General features: G+C 44.0%; 1 protein-coding gene across 3 annotated transcripts in view; it reads right to left on the bottom strand.

Moving 5' to 3' along the window:
* The window catches only part of KIF6 (kinesin family member 6), a 415,530-nt gene extending 405,168 nt beyond the window's left edge, over positions 1 to 10,362 (bottom strand). For all 3 annotated transcript variants that reach the window (XM_019549619.1, XM_019549618.1, XM_019549620.1), the window contains exons 1-3: positions 10,234 to 10,362; positions 9,252 to 9,358; positions 7,204 to 7,278 (exon numbers count right to left, since the gene is read on the bottom strand). In XM_019549619.1, coding sequence (XP_019405164.1) covers positions 7,204 to 7,278; positions 9,252 to 9,358; positions 10,234 to 10,299 — 248 coding nt within the window. In that variant the 5' untranslated portion in view covers positions 10,300 to 10,362. The remainder of the gene's footprint in view (positions 1 to 7,203; positions 7,279 to 9,251; positions 9,359 to 10,233) is intronic.
* Positions 10,363 to 10,692: the final 330 nt, after the last annotated feature.

Below are 10,692 nucleotides of genomic sequence, written 5' to 3'. Positions count from 1 at the left end.
CCAAAAATCAAACGCCAAAATGTATAGGTATTTAGAATTTATTTTATTACAGTGACTGAGGCACTGATAGGCTTCCAACTTGCTTTAAAGTTGTAAATATATCAATAAAACATTGTTTTCAACTGACACCTATATATACAGTGGCATTTCATTTTAATTGCAGATTTGGGGGGGCTTTAAATCAGAGATTTCAAAATTTTTTTCAAAGAATTGGTGGTTTTTAAACAGAGAAAACCAGGATCCCTGAATAAGACAATCAGCACAGGGTTGCTGAACTCTTTCATTGATAGTCTTCTCCTGTTTTACTTTCCATGGCAACACACAAGCAAAATCTGTTCATTAGTAAAAGAACTCCTTTTCAGACAGACACACATTAGAGCTTTCAATATATATTTTTTCTGTCCAGTGAGAATGTCAACTATTTTTTGGAAGGACGATGGGCTTTTCCCACAATGGAAAATAATTTTGATATGCTGATTAAATGGTGACATAAAATTAAATCAGTACAAACTGGGTTGGGGGCACAAATTTAAAAGATCTAACAAGTAAGAATAAACATGTACTTTTGCTGTTGTGGTTCGTGTGGAAAAGTTGTGACTAGAAGGTAAAAGTTTTGATTGCTTACAAAATAAAATTGTTCAGGTAACTGACTGTCACAATGAAAACATAGCTAAAAAAAACTTAAAATTTCTCTAGTTTTACCAATGAAAGTTTGAATTTAACCATGTGAAGACCATTTTAAGTTTTAATCACCTTAATAATAATCAAAGAAGGAAATTAGACACTATTGATTTAACTAAATATATAATTTGGCCTTTAAATTTTAAAGATAAAGAACCAGATTTTGAGAGGAACTAGGTACCTAACCCAAACTGGCCATCAGCTTCCAGATAGCTGTAATAACCAGCACTGTATTATACCAACAATTCGGTATCATTCAGCCCCAAGCCCTCCTCCAAGCCCCAGGAGGTTTTTAACATTCTGCTTGCCAGATAGTGTTCATGTTCATCCAATTTATCAAAAAATGTCTTCTCTGAAAATGTCAGTACTTATTTAAAATAAAGCATAGGAGCTGACTTGCCTTGCTGCTAAACTGAAATTTTAGTTAGAAAGATTTCACAGAGAAACAAATCTATACTACCACAGTAAAAAAAGAGTTTCAACATATACACTGTATTACATGGAAAGCAATATGGTGAAACTTAGTGGAATTAAATAAATTTTCTTGAATAAAGATCCCCCTAATGGAAGCATTAAACCACTGCAACGACCTTTCATTGCCTGCATAAACGGGTAGAATGAAAATTCTCTGTCTAAAGACCACAGGGTTGATCTAATTAAGTCCTGTTTTAGGTACTTAACTGTTTAAGTGGAGCTTAGAGGCTTAAATCTGAAATTGCAGCCCCAAAACCCAGGTCAACTGCTGTCTAATTCTGAACACAGCAGACACCTTTTTGTTTGATTTTAAAATACGTTAGGCAACTAAAAGTCCCCATACCAAGAACTGTTCAAGACCACTGCTTAAACTTGACTAAGAACAAAAACATTGACGTTAACTGGTCTCAGCCCTCTGAAGCAGCCAAATCTGATACAAATACTTAAATAATGTAATGCCTACCCTAACGAACAGAACTAGGTTCCTTGCACAGTAGAGTGGCAGGCAATTTCTTTGATAAGATGGCTAGCAGTGGTGATGGTGGTGCTGATAGGAACGCCCACCTTTTCATGATGGACATGTGGCTAGAGCAGTAGTTTTCAACAATTCCAATTTTGTGGGCCACCTCCAAACCTCTGTACAGCCCCACAGCTGAACTGCAGCCCTCCTATCCTACCCTACAAAGTCTAACCTCCCCCAGTTCCCAGCTCACCTCCAACACTCAGTCATTCCCGCTAACCACCAGCCACCCCACATTCCCAGCACCAACCAGTTCTTTGCATATTACCTCAAGCACCAAGAGTGACATAAGTGCACTTGCACAGTGCTGCACCAGAATTAATTAGCCCCACCTCGCAGCAGAGCTAATTAGTCTATAAGAAGAATTAAAATAAGGGATTATGCTGTTTCCTGTGCCAGAGCTAGCACACATGAAGCAGCATGGTGCCTGAACAATTTGGCTGAGGTTCCCCTCCAAGAGCTGCCCTTATGACCCACTTGCAGGATGCAGCCCACCAGTTAAGAACCACTGGCTAGAACAGAGCAGTCCAACTGGCAGTCTGTAGGTGGCATGCGGGGTTAAACTGGCCTCTCAGGCTCCCACCCAGCCGCTGCTTCTGCCATTGCTACAGCTGAGGCAGCACTTGGGGGCTCCTGCTCCCTCTGGCTTCCTCTTCCTGTCCCCACTTCTGCCCCAGGGTGGTGCAGGACAGCACATCCTGCAATGCTAGGGGAGCCTACAGCCCAAGGTATCCAAGTGGCATGGTGCAATAAGGGAGCTAGTGGCTAGGAAGCTAAGTGCGAGTCAGGATGCCTAGGTGCCTGGCACATCGGGGAAGTACACTGCATCATGTGGTACGGTGGTGGTGCCTGTGATACAGCAAGGGAGTACTCAGGTGCATGGTGCAAAGATGGAGGGTGGTATACAGTGCAGCAGTGGGGTGCCTGGGCATGCAGTGCATAGCAGGAAAGGGGGTGCATGCAGGACCTAGGACTCATGGTCCCCCCCACTGATGTGGCCCTTGCTAGTGTGCCTTGAGGGGCATGCAGCCTTAAGCCACTTAGAAATCAGACAGCCCTAGGCTACAGAATTTACCTAGATAGTGGGAACCCATTGTTAAATTTTCACCTTAACCTGGGGAATGTCAAACTTACATCTATTTTACATTAAACAGTTGCTAGTCACAACACAAAACAGTCCTGAACAGTCATAGTTTCATAGTAGTTTGGGGTCAGAAGGGACCTAAACAGATCATCTAGTCTGACCCCCCACCACTGGTAGGAGCACACGCTGGGATCACATGACCCCAGACAGGTGTTCGTCTAACCTCTTTTTGAATTTACCCAAGGTAGGAGCGAGGACCACTTCCCTAGGAAGTTGGTTCCAGATCCCAGCCACCTTAACAATGAATAGTGCCTCCTAATCTCTAACCTGAACCTAATCTCCAGCAGCTTGTGGCCATTGTTCCTCATCACCCCAGGTTCTGCTGGAGGGATTAGGGCCCTTCCTATTTGCTACTGATCTCCCCTAATGATTTGTAGGCAGCCACCAAATCCCCACCTCAGCCTCCGCTTGCTGAGGCTGAACAGGTTCAGGTCCCTCAGCCTCTCCTCATACGGGCTGCCCTGTTGCCCTCCAACCAAGTGGGTGGCCCTCCTCTGAACCCTCTCAAGGCAGGCCACATCCTTCTTAAAATGCAGTGCACAGAACTGGATGCAGTACTCCAACTGTGGCCTGACCAATGTCGTGTAGAGGTGTAGTATCACCTCTCTGGACCAGTTTAAGATGCATCTTTAGATGCATGACAAGGTATGGCTGGCCTTGCAGGCTGTGGTCTGGCATTGGCGGCTCAGGTTCATCTTGGAGTCAATAATGACTCCAAGATCCCTTTCCTCCTCTGTGCTCACAAGTAGGGAGCTTCCCAGCTTGTATATATGCTGTGGATTCTTTCTCCCCAGGTGCAGCACCCTGCATTTATCTACATTGAACTCCATCCTGTTACCATCCGCCCACTTCTGTAGTCTGTCTAAATCTAATTGCAGCCTCTCTCTCCCTTTGAGCTTGCCCACCTCTCCCCACATCTTGGTGTCATCGGTGAACTTGGACAATGTGTTTTCCACCCCCTCATCCAAGTCGCTGATGAAGATGTTGAACAGTGTAGGCCCCAGGACCAAGCCCTGGGGGACCCCACTATTCACATCCCGCCAGGTCGAGTACAGCCCATCCACCACCACTCTCTGGGTGTGCCCTATTAGCCAATTTTTGACCCATCCAACTGTGTAGGTATCAATGCCACAATCACTCAATTTATTAATGAGAATGGGGTGAGAGACAGTGTCAAAGGCCTTCTTAAAGTCCAGAAAGACTACATCCATGGTGACACCATCATCCAGGGATTTAGTTACCTGGTCATAAAAGGCCATGAGGTTGGTCTGGCAGGACCTGCCATTGATGAACCCATGTTGATTTCCCCTGGGCATTGATCTCCCCTGCTGGCCTCTCACAGATGCGATCCTTGATAATTTTTTCAAGGATTTTCCCGAAGACAGTTGTGAGGCTTATGGGCCTATAGTTTCCTGGGTCCTCCTTTCTCCCTTTCTTATAAATGGGGACCACATTAGCTAGTTTCCAATCCCTGGGCACCTGGCCTGTGGACCATGATCACTCATACAGCCAGGCCAAGGGCACAGCAATGACCCCCGCCAGCTCTCTCAACACCCATGGGTAAAGGGCACCAGGGCCCACAGATTTAAAAACATCCAGCCCTTCCAGAAGATCCCTAACTACATCAGCGCAGACCTGAGGTCTGGCAGTGCTATCCCCAAGATTGCCCCTACCTGTGGTGGGAGAGCTGTCCTGGTCCCTGACCCAAGAAAACAGAGGTAAAGAACTTGTTAAAAATTTCAGTTTTCTCATCTGGCGTAGCCACAAGATTACCATTTGAGTCTAGCAGGGGCCCTATATTACCCAGTGTCCTCTTCTTACTCCCAATGTATTTGAAGATGACTTTTTGTTGTCCTTAATCCTGGTCGCTAGCCTGAGCTCCACCCCCGCCTTAGCCTTCCTAATAGCCCTCCTACACTCACGGGCCAAGAAGGAGTATTCCTCCTTGGTGATAGCCCCTCCCTTCCACCAGGTATATGCCTCCCTTTTGGCCCTCAGGCATTCTCGAATGACTGCTGAGCCATGGGGGTTTCAGAGCACTCTTACTTCCCTTCTTTCTCTTGGGGACTGTCACACTCTGAGCCTGGAGGATCGTCCCCTTAAGATACAACCATCCCTCATGGACTCCCATATCCTCTACCTTTTGGGCCCTCAGTGCCTCCCCCACTAATCTCCTAAGTTCATTGAAGCTGGCCCTTCTGAAGCCAGGGGCTTTAGTCTTGGTATAAGCCCTCAACTCCCTGCACTGGATGGTGAATTTCAGCAGGCAATGATCACTGTCACCCATGTGGTCAAGGACCTGCAGTCCCCCCTCACCAGGTTATCCCCAGTAGCCAAGACCAGATCCAGCAGGGCATCTCTCCTAGTGAGGCTGTCCACCTCCTGGATAAGGTGGAGGTCCTGTATTTCAGCTAGGAACCTAGCAAATGGTAGACCTGGCTGACTGCTCCTCCCAGCAGATGTCTGGGTAGTTTAGGTCCCACATGACCTTGGAACAAAACCAAGGACTCCTTCCTCCTGAGGAAATGCCCTAGCCACACTCCCGCTAAAATACAATCATGCTGCCCATCTTTGATCTAATAAATCTTAAATTGTTTTTCGATTCACAGGAGAACAATTTCAATAGAAGGCATGGAGACTGCTGTTATTCCAGCCCTCCCCTCCCCCCAGCTTAATCTATAAGCAGTTGTTAGGGCACTTTTACAAGAGGTGGGAGATATGAGTATGAGATGCCTCTGGCTGAAAAGGCAATTAACCAAGGTCACACAATGAGTTGACCAATGGTCTGGTAACTGAGCTATTACAGAATACAACAGGCATCTCCAATTCCAGTAGCACATTTTAAAAGAATGAAAATCCTGCCTTCCTTGCTACAAAAAACCCACCTTCAAAAGAAGAGTCCAGGCTGTGGATGCTAAGTGATTAGAGGTGCCATCTTGAAGGCCTGAATTAGGCGTTCAAGCTCTAAAGAGAACAGGGTTCAAGACACACCCTGTAATCAGGATTTCCTACTGGAAAAGTCTCACTGGGTACCAGTATAGTGCCTGGTTTGGATTCAATACTGAGGTGATTTAACTTTCCCCATGTCCCAGAGTTAAATATTTCACTCTGTGACTAGAAGCCTAAAACTTAAGCATCTAACTCCTTTATTGGATCCGCCTCCTAGCTCTTACACATGGGTATGGGAAACAGAAATCTGTCTTCTAACAGCTAAATTACAAATCCACCTGTTCAACAGAGAACTTGTGGATGGGTAGAATGTTCTCCAGCCTATAGCATGGTATTTTGCAAGTTTTCTTGCCTCAATTGTTTTTCTTTTTACAAAAATACGTGTCCAAACTTTAAATCACTCTATTTTATGTTATTAACATAACCAAGATAGTACAGTAAACTGTTCCATGATGCCTCATAAATGCATCTGAAATCATATCAAACTATATGAAGGTACAGTGATATTTTCTGCAGCCTGCACAAGCTTCTTATGTCACTTCTGCACATGCCTTTTATACCATTTCTAATTACTTGACTTCAGACCCATTATTCTTGCAACATAATGGCCTACAGGTAAAATGAATGTGATTGTGAATGAGGAAGGAGTGTGAAATAGTATTTCATTCACTGCAGAATCTGGATTCCATGCAGTGAACAGGATTAAAAAACAAATAAGGTAAGAGCAGACAGGGCTCTTGTTTCTTTCACTGTGATAGATATCTGGTATTGATTGTATTAGCCACAGCACCACAAACTGAACAATGAAAATTTAAAAAAGCAGAAAATCCCTCCATAATCACAACAGTTTTCAATCTAAAGAGTGGTTCGATAACACATGAAATTTTTAAGATTTGGGAGCTTGGCTCTAGAATGTTAGCATGCTTTAATTATTATGGTTAAAAGGCAAATAACATCACTAACACCGCCACTGTCATGCATGAAGCTTAGCTGAAAGTAAGAGCAAAGCTGGAGGCCATCTTCACAATAAAAATATCCATATATGACTGTTACTAAATTCATAAAAAACAAACAGTGAAATGAAATTCTCTCAAACATTTCTTCAACAGGAATTACACCTTTTCTAAAGGACAAAAGGAGAGAAATCAGTGGAAATGGCAAAACCAACCAAATATAAATTTCTATGCCTCCCATCTTACTTCAGAAAAGCAGGTGAATTTGAGAGCTAATTTAGGAGTTAATGATAGAGCCCTCCAAAAGCAAAACTCCCATGGGGTTCTTCCATACCCACTTGATACAGATAGATCATCATTTAGAAAATAAAAGCAGGGTCCAGTTTCAAAGTAACAAAACAAATGATAATCAGGCTGTTTCCAAATGGTATAGTAATTACCACACACGTGACTAGTAGTTATTTACGAGGTTAAACACCTACCATTCTGCCACTGGTTTAGCAATATTTTCAAAAATTTCATCTTGTTTCGTCTCCTGATCAAAAATTTTCTGAAATCTGCAAATAAGAAACCAATATTAATCATGTAGGCTATGTAAACACTACTTGAATCATGTATTTTGTTTTTCTGTTTGTAAATAGTCAATGTTTACATCATTGGGCTTACACAATGTAGCACAATGTTTTCCCTGTAGTCTAATGACAGTGTGCTGTTGTGTTATTGTATACAAATAGATTGTAAATACAAAGTACTGCTTTGACAAGATCTGTACAATAAAATCCTCTGATAAAATGATGTAGTTTAGGAGCAAAAATAAACTGTATTTTTACAACTATCAAAGGAAACAGTGTTTGGAACTGACACCACATAGAAAACTAGACAAATAAATTTCAGAGCTTTAAAAAAGTACATTCAGATTCCCAACTGTTGCATGATGGTAAAGCAACTAAAACTTATTGTAATCAATATTAACAATTTTTTTTTAAATCAAAGCATTAATTTAATTGTTTTATCTGACATTAAGGTTACACAACACTACACAGGATGCATAAAAAATAAAGACAATGTCCCTGTCTCAAAGTTCATACAGTATACAGTGCCTCACTCAAATACAATATATTTGGAATCATTGAGAGGTGTTGCAACACATGCCACTATCCTGAAAAATGTTATTCATCTGAGCAGTTATATGGATATTGTCTTATATCAGTTATGCCACCCATAGCAGAATAGGATTGCAGGGTAAGAGCCAAAGGTGATGAGGTATAGAGGCATAGGGAAGAAAACTGAGTTTTAAGAAGAAGATATTTGCCAAATTGTTTCTTTCATATGCATAATTTTATTGCAAGAGACTGGGAGAAAGAAAATATCCATACAGATCACCACACTCAACATTTATTAGAATTCTTTTTTACAGACTCTTACAAGAATGATAAAAGTCAGAGAAAACGTCAGAATCTATTACAGCTGGCTTGGACATCTGTAATCCAAGCTGATGCTGCACATTACTCCAGTGAAGAGGACTACTCTTTAGTTCCAAAAGAGAAAGGGTTTAATTAGAGTGCATGCAGTGACATCAGTCTGAACTACAGATGTTTATTTATCTGGAGCACTATTCGACAGGGGCAAAGAACAATCAAACCCAAGGTTTAAAGATTATATTGTTATTTAAAAAGAAAATAGTAAATTCTTAACTTTGAAAGAGAGAGACTCTCCAAACATTCATAAACAGTTTGTTTACTTCTTTGCTTATATGCACACCAGATAAGTGCATACATTCCTTACTACATGATTTGTCACTACCAGTCTTAATTTGTTGCCTAATGCTCAAATAGCAATAAACTCTGTTTAACTGCATGTTGGTTAAATAAGTAAACTGCTTAAGTGCTCAGCATCTTTCAATTTACTCTCTAATTTTGAACTAACAGCAGGCTTTACCTGCATCAAAGAAGAAGTTGTCAAATGGCAACTATTAGGAACCCTGAAAATGACAGGAGCTAGTGGATTTCATGGCTGTTATCTCTTCCCACTTTCAAGGCTTCTAATAGCTGCTCTGAAACCATTATGTTTGAAAATGAGAGGTACTAATCAGTTTTAGGGTTGCTATCACAGCACTGACAAAATGATGTGCTTAAAGAGAACTGTTCCCATTCAGTTCCTCAACCGTATACAATAGCAATAGCCAGTGCCATCCTGCAGACAGGGTTCTGACATTTTACCTCAAAGTTATCCAACAACTGCAAATTGGGCTATCAATTTCTTTCAGATTTATAGTGAAATTATAGATTTCATACACATTAGGGCTGGAAGGGACCCTGAAGATCATCAAGTCCAGCCCCCTGCCCCAGGGGCAGGAATTCAGCTAGGGGATGCAGTGCAACAGGCTGTAGCACTAGACAATTCCTATTATTAAAAGTTCTGCATGAAAAATATTACTAAATATATCTAACAGACAAATAATCAAATAGCCTATTACTAAATATATCAAATAAAATGCATAAAGAAAAAAATCGAAATAAAGGCAACTTACTTGAACTTGTAACTCTCTCGCTTATTATTGACAAATCCATCTGCCAAATCACGTGGCACAATAATCTCTAAACTGGATACAGATCTATCTTCTTCGATGGAATAAATCTACAAAATGCAGATAAGGATTAATCATGGAGGCTTCACCAGAGGAACAGGGACTTGGGCCCCATTCCTTTGATTTACCCAAACTGCAACTTCTCTCTCAGGTCCCAGGTAGGGATTTTAGGGAACGTCACCGCTTCTGCAGTCGGTCCACCTCTGACCAACCAGAATCTCACGGCAATCAAAGCAAGAGTGCAGGGACCTTTTCTAGCTGGGTGGAAAGAGATTGATTGCTTTACCCATTCCACCAGTGGGTCTCACACTTTTTACTCAAGGTACCCCTTGTTTCAATGGAGGCGCCCTTCCATCACTTGTGTGAACTGAGCAGCACCCCATTTCAACAACAATATATTTCAAGGGGTTGCTGCACGGTGGCGGGGGAAATGGTTGAACCTCCTTGCAGAAAGGCTCGGCAACCGGGGGGGCCAGTGGCCAGGCAGCAATGTTCTGTAAACTCGTACACCCGCTTCCTTCCCTCCATGCAGAGGCTCCCTTCAAAAGGATCTCCTGGCACCTCAGGATGCCCTGGTTGAGACCCACTACATTATTTCTTCACCAGACACGAGACGACATACACGCATGCACGTGCGCCTACACAGGCAAACGTGCACCTGCATGCACGCACCCACACACATGCAGATCCGCACACAGGTGCACACATCCACAGAAGCTGGTACACGTGCCCATGTGCACCGCCATGCACATGTGGACACACAGACATGCACATGTATGTACATGCAGATGCAGACACACACGCCTGCACACACGGGAACTGCACGCACAGTTGCACACGCGCGCGCCACCTGCGAGGGCACAAGAAGCCGCCTGCGCAACCCCTCCTCAACCCCCGGCACGTCCGCAGCCCTTGGGGCGCCTACCCCCGCCCGCTGCCGCCGCGCCAGCGGCTTCACCCGGGCGTAGATGGGGATGGTCTGCTTCCCCATCGCGAGCCTGGTTGCGGTGAGGCGCTAGGCCCCGCATAGCAACGGTAACCACGGGACGCGACCCAGCATGCACCGCGCCTCGAGAGGACGGGAGAGCGACGTTCGGCGCGCTGCGCGTGCGCAGTCGGAGAAAGGAGGCTGGAATGTGGCCCTGCTCACTGGGGCACCTCGGCTGTCCTTGTCCTGCGCCATGGAGGGCAGTGGCGCTGCCCCAGCCCCTGGCTGTGTCAGAGCGGGCTGCAGAGGGGTAGAGGGCAGGTGCAGGGAGCCGTGCCGCGTTGCCAGCTGGCCTGCCACCTCTCCTGCGACCTGGTGTTGCTCCCAGCTCCTGGGGCTGTTTAAATGACAGCCTCCGCTTCCCTATGCAGCGCAAGCCTCTTCGAGTTGGAGTTG

The sequence above is a fragment of the Crocodylus porosus genome, unplaced genomic scaffold (assembly GCF_001723895.1).
Source record: "Crocodylus porosus isolate Cpor-Errol unplaced genomic scaffold, CroPor_comp1, whole genome shotgun sequence".
NCBI classification, from domain to species: domain Eukaryota; kingdom Metazoa; phylum Chordata; order Crocodylia; family Crocodylidae; genus Crocodylus; species Crocodylus porosus.
The sequence above is the reverse complement of the archived record's forward strand: the minus strand, read 5'-3'. Positions and strand labels throughout refer to the sequence as shown.